At 33.6% G+C, this 19,263-nt stretch overlaps 1 protein-coding gene across 1 annotated transcript in view; it reads right to left on the bottom strand.

Moving 5' to 3' along the window:
* LOC149422101 (uncharacterized) overlaps positions 1-19,263 on the bottom strand; it is a 592,400-nt gene that overhangs the window by 65,523 nt on the left and 507,614 nt on the right. Inside the window, exons 11-12 of the mRNA XM_089633082.1 lie at positions 9,500-10,158; positions 7,018-7,312 (exon numbers count right to left, since the gene is read on the bottom strand). Of these exons, the coding sequence (XP_089489208.1) occupies positions 7,018-7,312; positions 9,500-10,158 (954 nt within the window). The remainder of the gene's footprint in view (positions 1-7,017; positions 7,313-9,499; positions 10,159-19,263) is intronic.

Raw genomic sequence — 19,263 nt, 5'->3', positions numbered from 1 at the left:
AATTAAGTAAATTATATGAAATAACAAAAAAGGCCATGAAACTTTTGGAGGTTATTTTGAGGACGGTGAAATATTTTAAATTAATTAAATCATTTAAATTACTATTCATTGGGTTGGTAAAAAAACAATCTAGAGAATAATTCAACAATCTGGCCTCCATTGTATAAGATTACAACTAAAAATCCAAATAAAAATCACCAAACCAATTAAAAATCGAGAGAGTGCAGCATAAATTTCTAACGTTTATTAATCATAAATTAGGAATTCCAGTCGAAGATCTTAATTAAATATTTGAATGAACTTACTAAACTTGACCTACTTATCACCAAGGCGCACAATGAGTGATTTAGTTTTTTTTTGGCAGATTAGACGCCATGGATTTAACGAACCTTAAAAATAAAGTCATCAAAAAGCTATTTCACTTCAAATCTAGAACATCCACAAAAAAATTAAATTTGGAAACAAAACTGTTAACATTAAGAAAAACGAATGAATAAAATACATGTCCCCTTATTTACAAAATAAATAATAAACTCATACATACAAATACAGAACTCATTAAAACGTCCCAAGTACACACACACTTTACACGGCAACACGATAACATACATTTAAACACCATACATACTTATTATGGCAAGCAATCCATTGGTTACGAGGGGGCAAAATTTATAATTGCCCTCAAGACAAAATAAAAAATAAAAAAAGTATAGGTACATTTAAAAAAAAATTGTTAACTTTCATGCTCAATCAACAAAACACTGAAAGTGAATAATATTGTTATGTAATGTAAACACATAAATATGTGTAACATATTAGTTATTTCTAGTTAAATAAGTCAAAGTGTAATTTTCTTGTATCTAGAATAAAACCTTAAAAAAACATATTACTTTGAATGTACGTAAGACAAGATGTCAGTAATGTAAGACAAGACAGACTGTTCTCTATAATGTCCCAATGACTGCTAATAATCATTTTATAAATAAATAATAATTAAACATCAATCGATGTTTACCGCCACGAATAAGTGACCAAACTAAAAAAAAAAACAATATATTAGAATATTTGTAACTCCACAAAATTTATTTTTTCTTACATGCACATCTTTGCATACATTTTTCTATGTTCCATAAAACACTGAATCGGGCTTATTAGATGTTTTTTTACAAATTTGTTTTACAACAAAACGTTATTGTTTTTCCTATACCTACAAATGTCAAGTTATGTTCTGTGTAATACCCAATCTGGCAATTTAAAGGTTTGCTAATTACTAACATGCTTAACAATAAACATTTCCTATTGACTTTACAAACTTCAACAATGATATTAAATATTGTTCCGCTAGTACTTTCACTGTACCATGTACCTCTTTTGTACTCGTATTATGATTTATTGAACAACTATTACTTGAACGTACATCAACTCTCAACGATAACTAGTATTGCACCTGCTTATATTGTCCGTACTCGGCCTATTATGCTATGTAATATACACTCAGTACTTTAGTCCTGATTAGCATATCTTAAACATTGTATATAATTATAATTAAGGTATTTTAAATTTATTTTAAGTTGAAGTTACGACGGGCAACGTCGGTGACCGCCGTCTTACCAGCCAGTGGCGTATTCTATGTCATAATGACGTTGTAGCCAGTTGGAACCGTTTCGGAATTTTCGGTTTTAAAAATCAGTAATTATGAATGGAAATTACACATTTTTTGTACAATCCTCAGAATGCAAAAACCAACTCTAAATCTTCCAAACATTTTGAAGAGTATTCACAAATTGTGAAAATACCCAACTATTGGAGAATTATAAGAAATTCAGCCATTTAATAGTAGACTAGCAATGTGACTATTACAGTGCCTGAATAGATGATGAATAATTATGGTTGTAGTACTCTGATAGTGAAACCTCCTGTCAGTAGTGGTGTCTAGTACTAAGTACATACACAGAACACCACAAATTACACCGAAAGCAGCAAGTTTCTACAACTAGTACGCTCGTTAATAGTTGAATAATATTACATGGATGGTTCAATATTCATGAATAACAAAGTAGCATATTTGACTGTGTTTTGGTAAAACCCAACAAACAGCATTTTTTGGAATGTTACTTTTCAAATAGAATATTCTTACATCAAAGTACAACACGGTAAAGTGATTTTTGCTGATTTTTAATACCAAAAACTAAATTTATGAGTAATTTTTTTTCTGATTTTTTCGAAAAACCTTTGATGAAATTACTAAACCCTCAAATATTTCACATTATTTTGAAAACCAAATAACAACTTTAATATAAATTTCAATATATTTAATTAGTTTAAAGAATTAAATAATAATCGCTCTTATCGTCTACTGTGTTCATTTTGTGGCTAGAAGGGTTTTACCAAATCTCAGTCAATATTTTAATCGAGCTTGTTTTTTGTGAATATCTATTTATTGATTATCAACGGTATATACCATATATCATTGAATTCATGTCACAGAATAACAATTAACTGTGGCATTTGATCATCAAATGACGACAGAAAGTATAAAATTTATACTAGAAGGAGATACAAGTACATACAAAATATTGTCAACAAGTGAAAGTAGACTTACATTGTATTAGTAATGATTTAGAAGATATGATAGTAAAGCCTTTTTGTACCTAGCTTCCGTGCAGTTAAACAGATCCACTACATCTGCGTACCTATTACTAACTTCATGTAATCTAGGTACAAGCGAGTGTTTGATATGCTCAGTCTTGGAATTGTTACAATTAAACAGGGTTTTAGAACGAGTAGCTCTAATGGGTACATGAAATTCAGTGAGGTTAATTAAATCAAGGCTGTCTGCACTACCATTTACAATTTTGAACATAAATATTAAGTCGGATATAATTCGTCGATGTGAGAGTTTTAATAAATTTAATTTTTCATTAAGTAATTATAGTTTATACTTTCAATGGGAATACCGAGTTTAAACTCGTTAATTAATGTGTCTTAGAAATTTTTGTTGAATTTTTATCTATTGAATCTGAATGTATTTATAACGGGGGGACCAGATCGAGGAGTTATATTTGACTTGACTTCGAACTAAAGATGTATACAAAATTTTAAAGGTTGAAATATTTCTGAAGGCTCTGGAGTTTCGAAGAATGAATCCATACATTTGCATCCCCTTATTGTTAATTGAGTTTATGTGACATATAGAGTTTAATTTAGAGTCGAAAATGATGCCCAGGTCATTAATTTATTCGACAAAGGTAAGGGTTGAGTTATTAAGTTAATATGAATATATAATTGGTTGACTTATTTTGTAAAATCTTATTGAATGACACTTATTTTTTTTATTTTTTATTTTTTTTTAAATTTATTGAAACATATAAACAAGGTTACAATTTTTTAACAATATAAACACCAATATATCAATCACTCTCCTAATAAAGCAGCTGCTTGTGTTTAGGAGAGGACAACAAAAATATTTTTACATTTGTATTAAACAAAAAATATTAGTAATAAAACAAAAAATAACACAAAAAATAACAATAAAAGTAATAAAAATATAGGTTAGTTAATAAATGATTCAAAGAATTTAAAAGGCAAAAACATATTTCTAAACAATAAGTAAAGTTATGAGGTGGTACAAGAGTATTTTAATTTAATTTTTTTTTAATATTTTTCGTAGTTTTCTTCCGATCGTATATCAAGGGGTAATTTATTAAATAATTTTACACCCTTGAATATATAGTGATGTTGTGCTGTTGTGGTTCGTGCTAGTGGCACGGTTAGTCCTCCAACAGATATTATTCTTTTGCTAATATTCAATTGTGATAAATTATTTTTACTAAAGAAATCTTTATGTATTTGTAAAAGTGCAATTTTGTCATAAATTTTTGTAAGTGGGGGAACCGGGAAATCTTGAAAAACATTTATAGTTGGGTAGTAATATGGCTTTTTTAAGATGATTTTTATTAGTATTTTTTGAATAGTTTCCAGTGGGAGTAGGGATGATTTATATGCACCCCCCCATGCCACGATTCCATATTGTAGGACAGAGTGCGCCAGTGCATAATAAATATCTTTTAGTATTTTTAATGATACAATATTTCTTAGTCTAAAAAATATATAGATTAGTTTTCTCATTCTGTCTACTGTGGAATTTATTTGACTTTTCCATTTAATGTTATTATCAATAATTATTCCAAGATATTTTATTTCTTTTTTACTACTAATGTTTATACAGTTTGAATTACAAGGTGCGAATTTAAGGAGGCAATTTCTTTCGTGAATTTTTATGTTTAGATTTACATTTGAGTTATTCCCTGTTAGGCTATAAGGTATAAAATGGGTTTTTTCGACATTCAGTGTCAATAAATTTTCGTCAAACCATAGTTTAACGATATTTATTGCATTATTAGCTGATACTACGACCTCATTCCATGAATTTCCTTCAATGGTTATAACTGTATCATCTGCGTAAGATATGATGTTTCCAATGATTGGGAGTTGAAAAAGTTCATTTACATATAATATAAATAGTAAAGGTCCCAAAACAGTTCCTTGTGGAATTCCAAAATCTATATTTTCTATTTCACTTAATTCGTTGTTTACTTTAACCTGTTGAGTTCTTTGATAGAGATAACTTTTCAACCATGTTTTAGCTTTGCCAGTAATTCCTATATTATTTAGTTTATTAATTAATTTTGAATGTGAGACACTATCAAAAGCTTTACTGAGGTCAATGAATATACGTAAGCATTTTTTGCCTCTATCTAATGTTTTGTAAATAAGCTTAGTTAATTCTGCAATTGCGTCTTGTGTGCTAAGTTTATCTCTGAAACCGTATTGACTAGGGTTAATACTTTTTTGGTTATCTGTATAATCAGTAATTTGTTTTTTTTATTACTTTTTCGTGTATTTTTGCAATGTTGGATAATAAGGATATTGGGCGGTAATTGTTTACTTCTTTTGAATCTTCGGATTTATATACTGGGATTAAAATGGCTTTTTTGTAGTTAGACGGGAATATTCCGTATTTAGTACTTACATTAATTATATGCGTAATCGGTTTGGTTAGAAAATTGCAGTATTTTTTAAGATTTCTGTAGTTATACCGTCGTATCCTGGCGCACTACCAATTTTAAGTGATTGTATTATGTTTTCAATATTTTTTTCTGAAGTCGGTTTAAAAATTGAAAGATTGCTATTTGTTATTTTATCTTCATGTATGTCATCAGGTTGATAATTTTGGTCAATTTTATATGCAAGTTTTTGACCGACGGTAGCGAAAAATTTGTTGAAAATATTTGCGCACATTTTTGGTTCACGGATAGCATTTATTTTAGTTCCATTATTGTTTATGACATTTATTGTAGACTTATTTTTATTCATTATTTCATTTATAGTGTTCCATGTTTTTTTAGGGTTTTCTTTTGTGAGGATTATTTTCTCCCTGTAATATTTTTCTTTCGTGTCTTTGATAATTTTAATGAGTTTGTTCCGGAATATTTTGTATTCGTTTTTTACTTGGCTATTGGTAGGGTTTTTTTTTGTGTCTATGAAAAGTTTTTCTTTTTTCCGGATAGATATGAGTAATCCTTGCGTAATCCATGGTTTGATTTGCCTTAATTTAGAACTTTGTTGATTATTTATAAAGGTTGTACAGTCTGCTATATGAGCATTTAAAGTTTCTTCAAAGAAGTTTGCGCACATGTCTGGGTTTCGGCAATTTAGTATTGAGGACCAAGATTCGTTACTTAATTTATTGTTTCATTTTACATTGTTCAATTTGGAAATTATGTTAATATTTTTTCTAGAGTTATATTTAGATAAAGTTTATTAAGATTGCACCAATTAATTATCCTGTTTAAGTTATTTTGTAGACCGATACAGTCTTCAACGGTTTTTACTTTTTAAAATATTTTTAAATCTTCTGCAAAAAGTAATACAATTATATCATTATAAAATATATTAAAAATATCGTTTATATACAGTAAAAACCATATTAGGCCTAAATGAGACCCCTGTGGTACACCACTTGTAGCTATAAATTGGTTGGAAAGGAACGAATTGATTTTTACTAGTAGAACTCTATCAGTTATAGCTTGCGAACCAGTCTAAAAGTTTTCCATCGATATCAAGCTTACATAGTTTAACGAGGAGAATTTTATGGCAAACTTTGTCAAATGCCTTAATAAAGTCCGTATATATGGAATCGACTTGAGTTCTATTAGCTAATACGTTCGATATATAGTTTTCATATAGTGAGAGAATTTTAAAAGTTCATGTGCCCGACAAAAATCCATGTTGATTCGGAACAATGAGGTGGTTAATATAAGGGGAAATTTTATCTAGTAATTGTTTTTCAAAAAATTTCGGTATTACGGATAGCTTACATATTGGTCTATAGTATCACATTTATTACCCTTTTTGAATAGGTGTCAGATAACGTGTCCAAATGTTAGGGAAGTAACCTGTATCAAGGGAATGATTAAAAAATAAGCCAATCGGCTCAGCCAGTCAATCAATACAATTTATAAGGATACTGGGATGCACATTATCGGGTCCGGCGTTCTTGTTTTTGTCTAGGAATTAAATCTTAGTTTTAACGATATGTATGGCAGGGATATGTATGCTCTCGTTAATGGATGAAGGTGGGATGTAAGTGTCTGGGATATCTTCGTCATAAACACTTTATAAGTATTTATTTTTCGGAATAACTTTATTGAGTAAAACCTCAAATTGTAATATTTAAATATTGAAGATTTTTAAAATATTTTTCTGTTTCAGATTTTCGTTTAAAAATCTCTAATATTGTCTTCAATATACTTTATAAGTAGTCAGCAAAATAGTTAATCTTTACTTTCATATCAGTACTACTCTTTTCTTTGATCAGATATCATGTAGAATCACCTCCCGAAGGTAATTAATTATAATATAAACATATTAAAAAAATAAATTAAATATACATCACACTATGGCATTTGGAGTAAAAATAGTAAATATTAATGTAACACTCTTATGGTTACCTACCTGGTGGAGCAATAATCGTAAAGGTGCAATCCAGCTTAGCCAGCAGAAAGTAGGGCCAGTTGGGGCTCGCGATGATGCCGTGCCTCGCGGTGAGCGTCTGTCCAGGACAGGCAGACACGTCCACGGCCCTCCAGAGCGCGCTGAACCCGCCGCCCGACTGCGAGTAGTCCGACCTGACCGCCACCAGCGCGGCACGTCCTAGCGACACGAAGTCGAACCGGCGCATGTCCGTGTCGTGATTACCGCACGTGCGCAGGGGGTCGGCCTGAGCCACACCGTTCACGAGGCTCCTTATCTGTAATTACAGAGTTATAAGTACAAGTGTCTGTAGTCACATCACATCTCTGGGCCGCCATCAATAGGATGAGGTCCTCCCACATGTGAATGCGGTGAGGTCCAGACCACCAAACATGTGGTCAAAGAATGCCCGCTGCATTCATTCCCTGGCGGGATTAATGAGGTTTACAGGTAGACAGGCTCACTGACCTAGATGTTCCCCTCTGACTCCCCCACCATACGAAAGAAGAAGAGAATTGTGAAGTTAACCACCCTCCACACTGCAATATCCTTGATAATAGTAAATGAGCTCACCCGTAAAAGGTACTCGATTAATTAGGTTAGCTGCAGTGAATAATAGGATAGTAAATAAAGTGGCAACCACAAGGTCGGGGTCCAGATTATTCCAACCGCCTGCTTATTAAGATTTAGATTTAGCCCGGGCAACGCCGGGGACTTCAGCTAGTATTTCATAAATATTCTCAGCTTCACAAATCCCACAATAATTTTAACAAACCGCGGTTATTTACGCGTCTGGGCTAATAAATTATTAAAAAAAACAATCGGAAATGTTACTCTGCCCCAAAATCATATTATGTTTCACAGTGCTTTCAAATAAACGCACATCCTCACTGTGTTAGCGGGTTCCCTAGAGTAGGACATAAATATAATATATTATATTTAATGCGGTTCTATTTTTTCTTCGGGAAATGGCCAGTTCATATTTATCAGTTTGTACATGTGAGGCATAGTCGAAAAAAAACGATTATGGGTTTCTTCCTAGTAACTGTACTTCTAATAAGAGAACACGAGAAGAATAAAGCATATTGAAATGTTTGAGAAAATTACATAAAAATATATATATATTGCTCGTAACAAAAACATTGAAATTTATGAGAAATTATATTAAAACTCTGAAATTAAAAAAATTAAAATTATATTAAAACAAAATATTGGTCGTAATAAAAATATTGAAATTTATGAGAAAATTATATTAAAACTAAGAAAAAAAAATGAAATTTACATTAAACCAAAATATTGCTCGTAATAAATTTTTTTTTTTGAGAAATTTATATAAAAACAAAACATTGCTTTCAATAAAAAACATTGAAATTTGATGGCAAAATTGTGTTAAACAAAATATTACGGCTAGTGAAAATATTGAAATTTTTGAGAAAATTATTTTAAAAAATAATGTCGCTCTCTATATCTCTAATAGGCTCTTCGAGAAAAGTTAAATTAGAAAGTATTTTGTAACGAAAATTAATTAGAAATTAAATGATGGTCATCAATATAAAATGTATTTTGATAGAGAAGGCAGCAGGTTCTATTTGGACATTGAAAACCCATGCATGGTTCTACAGGCTCTGGACAATACTGCTGCAATGAGTAGAATTGTAACTGGGAGTTCACATTTCAGTCATTGGAGATTCTGAAGAGCAACCGTCTTACTTACAAGATTCAACTCAATCAAAACAAATTTGTTCCCAATGCCTGCTGAAAATCGGAGAAAAATGAGAATTGCGCAACTATTGGTAATCCGATTAAAAGCGGGATTGCAGGCTGTTTCCTGATAAACTTTTAGTAACTTCCTAATATACCGGAACACGTTTTCGTGCACGTGCTTTTTCCATGATAATGTATATTGATGAAATGCGAAAATTTTAGGATTTTCATGAACACATCATGATAATATATTCCTCATCTACTAAAAGTTATTAGGAAATCTACTAACCCATTAACTCCGCGCAGGAAAATAATTTCCTTGAGGTCCTATGTCAATTTAGGGATGCCTTGTGGAAGAAAAGGAAAGACAGGAAGTTCTGGGATGATAAAAGGTACGAGGGTAGGGTGGGAATCTAGGGATCAGTAAGCCCAGGAGTGACGGATATATGAATATATTCCTCCCACTGCGGCGCAAGGCCATGGGTTGAGAGACCAGTTGGAGAGGTCAAAGGGTCAAGTGGCAGGCCTATCCTGAACACACCACAACCGATAAACCCGTCTAAATCACCAAACGTAGCGAACCGCTTGGGGCGACCTATGGCAAAGGTTTTTTGTTATTTAATAAATTGTTCCCGGGGCGACGGTACCCAATACCGCCTCCCAATTTGGATTACAAATAATTTGAAGAGATTCTTAGTTAAAAAAGCAATAAATTTTTTCTCCCTATGACATGACGTATAACATGATCTTGAATACTTACTTCAACATAATCATAGAGGCAGTCTTTTTGAAACTCCATGTCAATCTTTGAAAACTGGATCACCAATCTTGTACTCTCCGGCCCAACGAGTTTCACAAAATACTGCAAATTATTTGGGTAGGTCCCCGGATAATTTGGAGATACCAGTCTTCCTTCTGTGTCGTTGATGGTCTTGTTGAGCTTGAGGTTTGGTTCGTGAAGCTGATTCTTTCTCTTGCAGACGTAGCCCCCGACGTGGGAACATTTCTGTGTTGTCCAATATAATCCACTGGGAAGCATCGGCGTTGGTGAAGTCATCCATTGAATACCGAGACACGTCGGGTTCTCGGAGTCTGGAAGTTCCAGGACGTCCATTTCTTCTGGACTTCTCCCTGGCAACCAGCCCGAGAAGGTGACCCTCGTTCCATCACTCCAGTCGTAAGTTCCAAGTCCGGAGATCTTTGCTCCGAGCCAGTAGATGGCACTGTTGGAGTATTCAGCGCTGTTTCTGATGGTCGCAGTGAGGAACTTCTCTTCTTCCGCTGTCAGGATGGAAGCGAGTTCGGCTGTGGCACCTCTGCATATTTGCTGGGCAGTTGACCAGGTAACTTCGGGATAACTGACGATCAGGTAGCAATAATCGTTGAAAAGCTTTTGTCGGTCGTCTGAACATTCCATAACTGAAACATAAATAAAATATAAACGTTTTTCAATATTCCAAGTATGTGAGTATGTGGTACACGTTAAATAAAGGCCTTTGAAAAGGACGATCACAATTTACTAAACGCAAAAAATGTACCATCAGATACATTTTTCATGGGATAAGGGTCACACATAATTTCATTAAGCTCTCCGGAGGAAAATTATTTTCGAACTCCCAACGAAGTGCGAAATGTAATTTAATTAGTTCGCGAGATCCATTCGGAATATAATAACACGTCTGTCGTAGTGAAAATTCTTTTTCGTTCAAATTAAAGTAAAAAACATTAATTGAGAAACTTACGTTATATTTGATCATCTCCCACACAAGTAACAAGTAATGTATTTGGTAACATGGCAGGAGGTAGGTATTCATGTATTCAGTAATTCATGATTTAGTAATTAAAATGAAGCAGCGTACTTTCACGTTAATAATATTGCGTTAACGTTGATTAAAGATCACTAAGTATTTTCTAAGACGTAGACAGTGGATCGAGGGGATGGTTCCTGCCCCTAATTGATAAAAAGAAGGATATTTTGGAAATTCATTTTCAAAAAATGACAGCATTGACTATCTCCGTGTTTAAAGATCTTGACTACAAATCCCGGCGTACGCTAGATAACTCGTTTCATAATTAATTAAAATTTTCACCACACAAAATAATAAAATTAACTTTATTTGCGGCACGTTTTAGAGTGAAATATATTCTTAGTATCGCTCCGGTGAAAGTCTTCAGAATTGAAACGTTTCTTGAAATTGCTTTAGCGGTGTTTGGTGACGAGAGCTGACTATCCATTAGGGTGTCCCAAAATAATTAAAGTTATTATTTTTGAACGCATACCCTCTAATTTTGTTTTAATAATGACAAAACACTTATAGAAAAAAATCGTTTACTTTGGACAACTGCAACCCGTGCCGACTTGCATCGAAAGATGTCAGTACTTGTACATTAAGACGCCACCGAGCAAACGTGTTGATGAGCTTGTAGTAACTTGCTATTTTGTTAGTAAACGAAAATCACTCATTCAGGCAAGATGTTGTTAGATTTACGCACTTCTAAAAAGAGTATATTTTTAATAGGAGTCGTAAAACACCAAATATAGGGTTCTAAACTGCCATCTAATGGACAAGTTCTTGAAGTTTTGTTCTACAATATCCGGAAAGTGAATTTAATTGTCAATATATACCAAATATAGCCATAGTTAGTTTTAAAAGCTGTGTTTGAAGTAAAAATCAGTCAAGTGACTACAAGCCCTGACATACCACTCTTCAAAAAGTTTCGAGATAACTGTAAAAATGTTGATCCCGATAAAATTCAGTGCTACAGAGAAAATCTCACATTGCACCTAACCGCTTCCGAAATCGATGATTTGCTTGACTTTTACCGTACTGCACTGACAACAAAAATACTTGGAGATGACTATTGAGAGTTTATAGAGCTCTGTGTGATAGTTTTAGGAGGAGATACAGCGAGAAAATTTAAGATTCGGCCTCCAGGTGCTCGATGGATGGCAAAGGCGCTTTATTCCTTGAAAATATCATTAATTTGTGCGCAATTTGAAATTACCGGTAAGGATAAGGCGGCACTTTTAGACATTTGCCTGTTCATAGTAACATCCGATGTCAAGCCATGGTTAAAATGTATTAAAGCAGTTAAAGCACCTTACCAGGACTTGTGCTTTTTGAAATCGATGAAGGCTTAGGAAAAAAATGATGAAAACATCTCAATGGCAGCTTTATTTCTGTTCAGTAAGCAGTTATGGTATTTGACCGATGAAGGATCTATTTTATCGCTGTTTGACGACGCTGTGGATCAAACAACTAAAATAAAAATGCTCGAAATATCAAAAAAAAAATATTAATCAACCCATGACAAACTTTACATCCCATCGAAGGAAGATCTTGATTGTAAATTGTATGGTAAGTTTATTAAGTAGTTTAAATTATGTTTTGTATTGAGGTTTTTGTTCATATCATAATTTAGTGACTTTTGTTTCAGAGAAAAATATTTACGACTTCATTTCAGTCAAGAGCAAGTATTTGTTTGATCGTCTGAAAACAGATGCTAGTTTTCTTAACGAATTCCCTACGATGTGGTCAAATAATGCTTCGTATCAAGAAGTCAGAAAGAAGGTGTCGCCGCTGAGGGTAGTGAATGATACAGCTGAAAGAACTGTTAAGTTAATGCAAGATTTTCATGGCTTAATCTCACGGTCAAAGAGGAACAAAAATATTTTTTGTTACGATGCGTTCAGGAACACCGGATGATTTATCATGACTGTAAAAAACAAACTATGAAGAAAAAATTTAATCAATAAACCATTTTTAAATATAAAATACTACATAATTGAACATTTGTGCATTTTTAAATTTTATTTATCCGACAAAAATGAAAGTTGAAAATCCTTCCATATTAACTCTGTATCATATGTTTGGCATCAAGTCGGCACGGGTTGCCGGTGTTTAATCAAAATAATATTTATTATATGAGTTATTGGGATCAAATGGAATGAAATAAGAGGGTATGCATAATTAAATTCATGAAAAAAATTCTTCCTTATGTCCTGGGACACCCTACTATCCATGTTCTTGCCCACCTTTCTTCTCCCAATCTCCTTTCCTTACATACTACCTTTAACCTCAGAACATACCCCGCATGAGGTTGCCATAGTCTCACTGGCTCCAGGAGGTTGGGAGCAGTTGGGACTCTTGTGCGGTAATTTTTAGTACGTTGATTAAATTAAATCTCTCTACAAGAAGAGTCCATATGTGGTTTTGATTTTTATGCAAATAATCCGGGATCAATTAAATTTTGTAGTCTTAATCTTCGAAACAAGAGAAAAGTCAAAACATGTCTACATGATTTACTCCATTTCCACCCGAAGCTGAATAAAGCGCGTGCGATGCCGGGAAATATTTTTTCGCTCTATTTCAGCTCGTGCTAAAATAGAGCGCAAAATAATACCGACTGAATAATTTGAAATATTTACGACAAAGGCCAAAATAATTTCGAAGGTATTTCCTGATGATAAAATCAATTTCGAAGCATAACTTGTATTGGATAAATCCGATCCCTCCAAAATATTTAAATTATTTTCTCCTAGTTCAGTCGATAGAGAAGTCAAATGATAAATGAAATCTTCTATTTGCCGAGTTTAACGGAAGGAATGTGAAACTTTATAAGTTGCAGCCATTCGAACAATCGAATTCATATTGTGGAGGTATTTCAGATAATTCATCTTTAGAGTGTGCAGTGCAGATTCCTGAAGTTGTAAATTGAGCGTGGCAGATATTTCCAATTCAGGTGCGAACTTCGTCATTTATGATTTGCAGAAAACTATCCAAATAAACTACCTAAATATTTGTATCGACTTTTATTTGGGAGTTACTTATACGGAGTTTTTTTTAACGGAATTTAGTTTGACTAGGTGTGAGAGGTACATATTACAATAAAAATATATTAAAACATATTATAATAATTCCCAGAGAATAACAAAAAAATTGACACTTTGGATTTATTGTTAACGCAAATATAAACAAGTCAATACACACTTTATTTCAGAAAGAAGAATATCAAATTTAATATAATTTAACTATACAAACTACGTAGCTCTGTTTATATTACCAACTTATTTTACCAATGTATTGTAATTTTCCAAGTTTTACATTTTCCAGTCTTGCATGGTGGGGTATCTAGTTCCGATTTTATTTTTTTTTACATTGTTTTTGTTTTAGAGGTTGTTTTTTTTTATTTTTTCGTCTTTTTTTATCTTGCTTTGATTTTGGTGTGCTTATTTAGAACTTCTTTGTAAAAACATTAACATGTAAAAGCCCAGACGGACGTGAAATTAGTAATAAATAAATATAAACCTCGATTTCTTGGATTTATATTTACCTTCACATGCATAAGCCATTTATATTATAAAAAAACATCAGTTTGATGGAATTTTTGTAAAATGCACCCGGTAACAGTCAGAGACGTGCTTTATTTCAAATAAATCCATTTCAAATGGAAATGCAAAATGCAAAATAGGTATTTTCCATTTTGCATTTTAAATGCTTTTATAAAAACCATTTTGCATTTTGCATTTTAAATGCTTTTCTCAATGGATTTTCCATTTTAAATGCTTTTTTGTAACATTCTTCCTACTATCTCTACTCATCCTTTTTTCATAACCCCCAAATACCAGTCGGTCCTCAACCTCGCTATGAGAGATAATTTACATTTGTCAAGTTGCTCCCTGGTAGGAGCCCTGGCAATTGAGTGATACCATTACAAAAAATACTGAACATGCGGCCATGACGCTGTAATATTAAATGTTAGATAGCAGTATCTATTTATTGCTATCAAGTTTAATTTGTAGAACTCCATTTTAATTTTTATTTTTTATATATTCAATAATATTGTTATTGAGTTTATAAAAACAGTTTATTTAAACAAGTTCTGCTGTTTAATTATTATTACGCGTAACAGTTTGATAGACAGTTTGATAATGCCTTCAGAGGGCGAAACAGCTGTCACGCGTAATAATAATTACACAGCATAACTTGTTTAAAAATAAACTGTTTTTATAAACCCAATAGCAGTTTCTATGTTTTTACGTTGGCAACATTAGTCCCGCGCAAATTTTTTGTGGTCTCATAATCTTTAGTCGTGGTGTTTTTGGATTTACCATCATGTAATGTTTGTTCTACATTGATGTCCATTATTAAATGACAAAATTGTTTAAAAATTCTATAATTATTTTAATTGTTTGACCTGAGAAACCATTTTGCATTTTCAATGCATTTTGAAAATAGGTATTTTGCATTTGAAATGCTTTTCTAAAAACCATTTTGCATTTTGCATTTTCAAATGGAAAAGTTTTGACCCATTTCCATTTTGCATTTCAAATGGTTTTGGGTACCCATTTTGCCCATCTCTGGTAACAGTCAATTAAAAAATAATATGTCAGAAATTGTTATGAGTATCAAGTGAGTAAATTAAAAGCAGTTAAATAAAAACCATTCATAAATGTTACATAAGTGTTGAGGAGGTCAATAACCTAGTATCTAAATGAGACGCTATACTGAACCCAAGAAGCTAATGTACACTAATATAAATAATAAAGGTTTATAAAGTCGTAATAAAAGTATGCCTATTACATTAATTACAAACGTGCTTTCCAACGTTGCTGTTCATGTTTATTGTTATAATTGTGTTAAAAAACTCACTTTAACTATGTAATTATAATATACTTATCAAAGTAGAGGAGAGGCGTATTTATAGTACCCAGTAAAAGTACCTGGTATTTGCATGCCGTACTTCGTACTTGCGACAAATCTCCAAAACACCTGCTTCCTAAGTATTTGTAAATATCACAGGCCTTGAAGTATTTCGTACTTTAAAATACCACGGACTTCTCTCTCTGGTCTGTTAGAAATTGTACGGGGAAAAGGGACAAAGTTATAAGAAGTATTTTTGCCTACGGTATTTCTTTAGTGGAGGGAATGGAAGTATTTAACACTCCGGGTTTACTCTTGGGAAAGGTGGAAAAAGATAAGTATATTTTGTTAGTTGCTGTGATGCGTCGCATTGTAAAATACTGATGCCTTTATTTGCGTAATTTACGATGAAGTTTCTATTAAATTGCATTATCTGTTGAATACGTTTAACTCGCTACAAGCGAAAACTTTATTAAGTATTTTTAACAATAATAATAAATTATATTTATTTGTTTGAAATATCTGCTAGAAAAACTAGTACCGTGTTTTCTAATTATACCATACCATACATTTATATACAATATAAACTTTGAATGGATGTATTTACTTAAAATTACCCCCAAAAGTGGTGCCTATCACTTACTTTATTATATTATATTACAGAAGGTCCCCCGCATACTTAAAGAAGGTATAAAATACTTGAAAGTATTTTGTACCCGGTATTTTTAGCAGGTAAGGTTAACGGAAAGTACTCTCAGGACCCAACTCTATATCAAACTCAATTGTACAACTTTCGATATATCTTTCATACTTCATGTGCACCCTTTATCGCTGTATTAATTTAGCTATGGTCTGTAAAACAACCAATCTGGCGTTATAAAGGCTTGCTAAATACAAACATGCTTTACAACAAACTGTTCATGTCCATTTTTATAAATATCAACAAAGTTACTTCACATTGCTCCGTAACTACTTTTATAGTACCTTAAATACTCATTCTGTACTCTTATTATTATATAATTGAACTCCTTCATACAACGAACTCTCTATGACAACTTCATACTCAATTTATTACTGTACTGTACTTATTATTGTACTCCTGAACAATTTACCTATAATAATTGTAACGTCAAAGAATTGTGCAAGTTTGGATTGCCAGGGTAGTGCCCGATTTTTGTTTTGTTGAGAGTTTTTTTTCGGGTGGCTGCCCTGCGAGCGGTTGGACGGGCGAGCAAAAATAACGCGGGTAGATTTAGATCGGGACAATACGGGAACAATACGAGGGACGACGATTCCGCGTTGTGCGTTGCGTTTTGGTGGAAAAAATTAAGATGGTACAAAAATGGAAAAGAGCACGCGAATACCATGAACCGTTCCTTCGGAGACTTTCCGTGTGAATTAACCAAACATAAAACAGACGTTTTGACTCCTGCGCGAGATCAGCCGGTACTTTGTTCGAGTGGTGTTGTTCGAAGAGATTAAAATATACAATCAGTTATTTGGATTAAAAAATGGTTTTATTTGTGAAGCGTAATTCCTTGGGGACTACACTGGATTACCAAGCATGCTGTCGAGGTGACACAAAGATGAATCATCTTTGTTCCGTTAAACGTTAAATGGAAGCTGATTAATTGAGGATGGCCTCGCGCACTCCTTCCCACGAATCTCTACCCGGAGCTAACTCATACGGATTTCGTGAAGACCTGTCGTCCTGCTCACCGCTGGCGGACTCTCCAAACACCTTCAAACATGATCAAGGTTCTTCAATGCTTTTATACGCTATGTCTCCTTGCTTTAGCCCCATAATAGCCCTGGTGATTGACAAGGGTCCATGCTCATCAGACGGGACATCAGACTGGACAACAGACGTGACATAATGTATAAATAGGCATGAATAAATAACTAAATATGCTTTTTTATATAATTCACGACCAAGGGCTGCTTATCACCTGGATGTAGGAATTTTCCAAGATCGCAAGCTTTCGAGTTCAACCGAGGGCGATGGAGATTGAACTAGATTCTGTAACACAATAATGGAGATCAGCAGAGGACAAAGCTCATCAACAGTAGTAAAGGGATGAGGGATTTTTACTATGTAACGCGTAATAATTTTAGATCATGTAATTTAGTAGTTAAGTAATAGATTTTATTCATCCCATAAATAAACTCAATGTAAGTGACGCGTTGTCATTTATCTACGCCTACGGAAAGGCTGACGCAGGAGTAGGTCGTCTGCTGACGTCAGCAGAAAAATTATTCGGTCTATACGTATATGGAGTCGTGACAATATGTGTTAAGAACTGTAATATTCCTTAAAATAAAGTCAGCCTTGAAGGTGCTGTTGATCATATATACAAACTAACGTGGAATTAGGTTTAAAGAAGATTAAGGCATGTATTTAATAAATACGATGGTAACCATTTGTATATCTCGGACAAAACGGCTTTATCGAACTGAAGGCCCTACCAAAACACTTTGATAATACATTCGGAAGACGAAATAGCTGTTACGCGTAGTAATAATTATTCAGCGGAACTTGTTTATACCTAAATAAACTGTTGTGATACATTAAATAATATACTTTTGAATATTGACACCTTGGAGATAAAATGGAGGGACTTGAACCCGTGTCCTCTCAATTAAATCGAAAGGACACGGGTTCAAGTTCCGTTGGCGTCATGTATCTTTTATCAGGAGATTTTTCAATGTGGATGAGTGTTTCAGGCTTATAATTATTGCTTACAAAAATAATTGTTACCCTTTGTGCTATGCATAAAAAATCTTGTCTTAAACATTAGTTTACCAAAAAAATAATAATATTAATGTCTGTTTTTTTTTCATATATCGCATTAGTAAAGTTATAAGGACATCCGAGGACTGAAAAGCCGCTTTCATACCGGTGGTCCGATGACAAAAGTATGTCAGAGGAATGCACGTGGCTTACGATGATAATTACTATAATAGGACGAATAGTGCTATCTCTCTCTCTCCCTCTCTCTCTCCAACTGGAGAAAAAATAGTCTTTCCTTTTAAGCATAAAATTAAATATTTAAAAAAAATTACATATTCAAAATTTCGTTGGGAGCCATAAATCCATATTATATTGGAAAAATATAAGACCGATCTAAGACCGAAATGCAAATGGCTTATAAAGTTGATACATATTTTTTTTTATTTTTTATATTTACTCCACACAGGAGGCCCTGAAGAAAATAATTTCCCTCAGGGCCTATGTCATCTTTGGGGATGCTGTGTGGAGGGTCTTTTTGTGGAGAGGAAGGAGTGAACATGGGTCTTGAAGAGTTCCATGTTGTAGGAGGGAGGAAACACAGAGGCCGGCAGTTCGTTCCACAGCCGAGCTGTTGAACTTAAGAACGAATCGTAGAAGCGACCCGTTCTCATGTGACAAGTGTCAACTGTGTACAAATGTTGGGCGCGCGTTTGGCGTGTATCCCGACTACGCACCGGTGCCGAAGGGATCAATGACGCTAGTTCCTCAGAGCATCTTCCATTGTAATACCGATAGAACAAGGACAGCATACCTACCTGAGCCTGTGCTCTAAAGATTGCAGTCCGTTTGTTAAGATTGGGGAATCTATCAAACGGACCGCCCGTTTCTGCACAGAGTCAAGGGTTTTTTTCAGGTATTTTGGGGCTCCAGACCAGAGATGGCTGCCAAATTCGACAGTAGGGCGCACTTGCGATTTGTACAGGGTGAGCAGTTGTGTACTATTAAAGTATCTGCGGGCCCTGTACAGTACGCCCAGCTTCTGAGAAGCCAACTTTACTCTGGCTTCGATGGAGCCCCCGTACCTGAGCTGGTCACTTATAGTTACACCAAGCATATCAATGGAAGGCCTGTTCGGAAGATTGCTTCCGT

Source organism: Hesperophylax consimilis, chromosome 7, assembly GCF_061612785.1.
Source record: "Hesperophylax consimilis isolate HC1 chromosome 7, BYU_Hcon_1.0, whole genome shotgun sequence".
NCBI lineage: Eukaryota > Metazoa > Arthropoda > Insecta > Trichoptera > Limnephilidae > Hesperophylax > Hesperophylax consimilis.
Note: the sequence above shows the minus strand (reverse complement) of the source record. Positions and strands in the feature narration are given on the sequence as shown.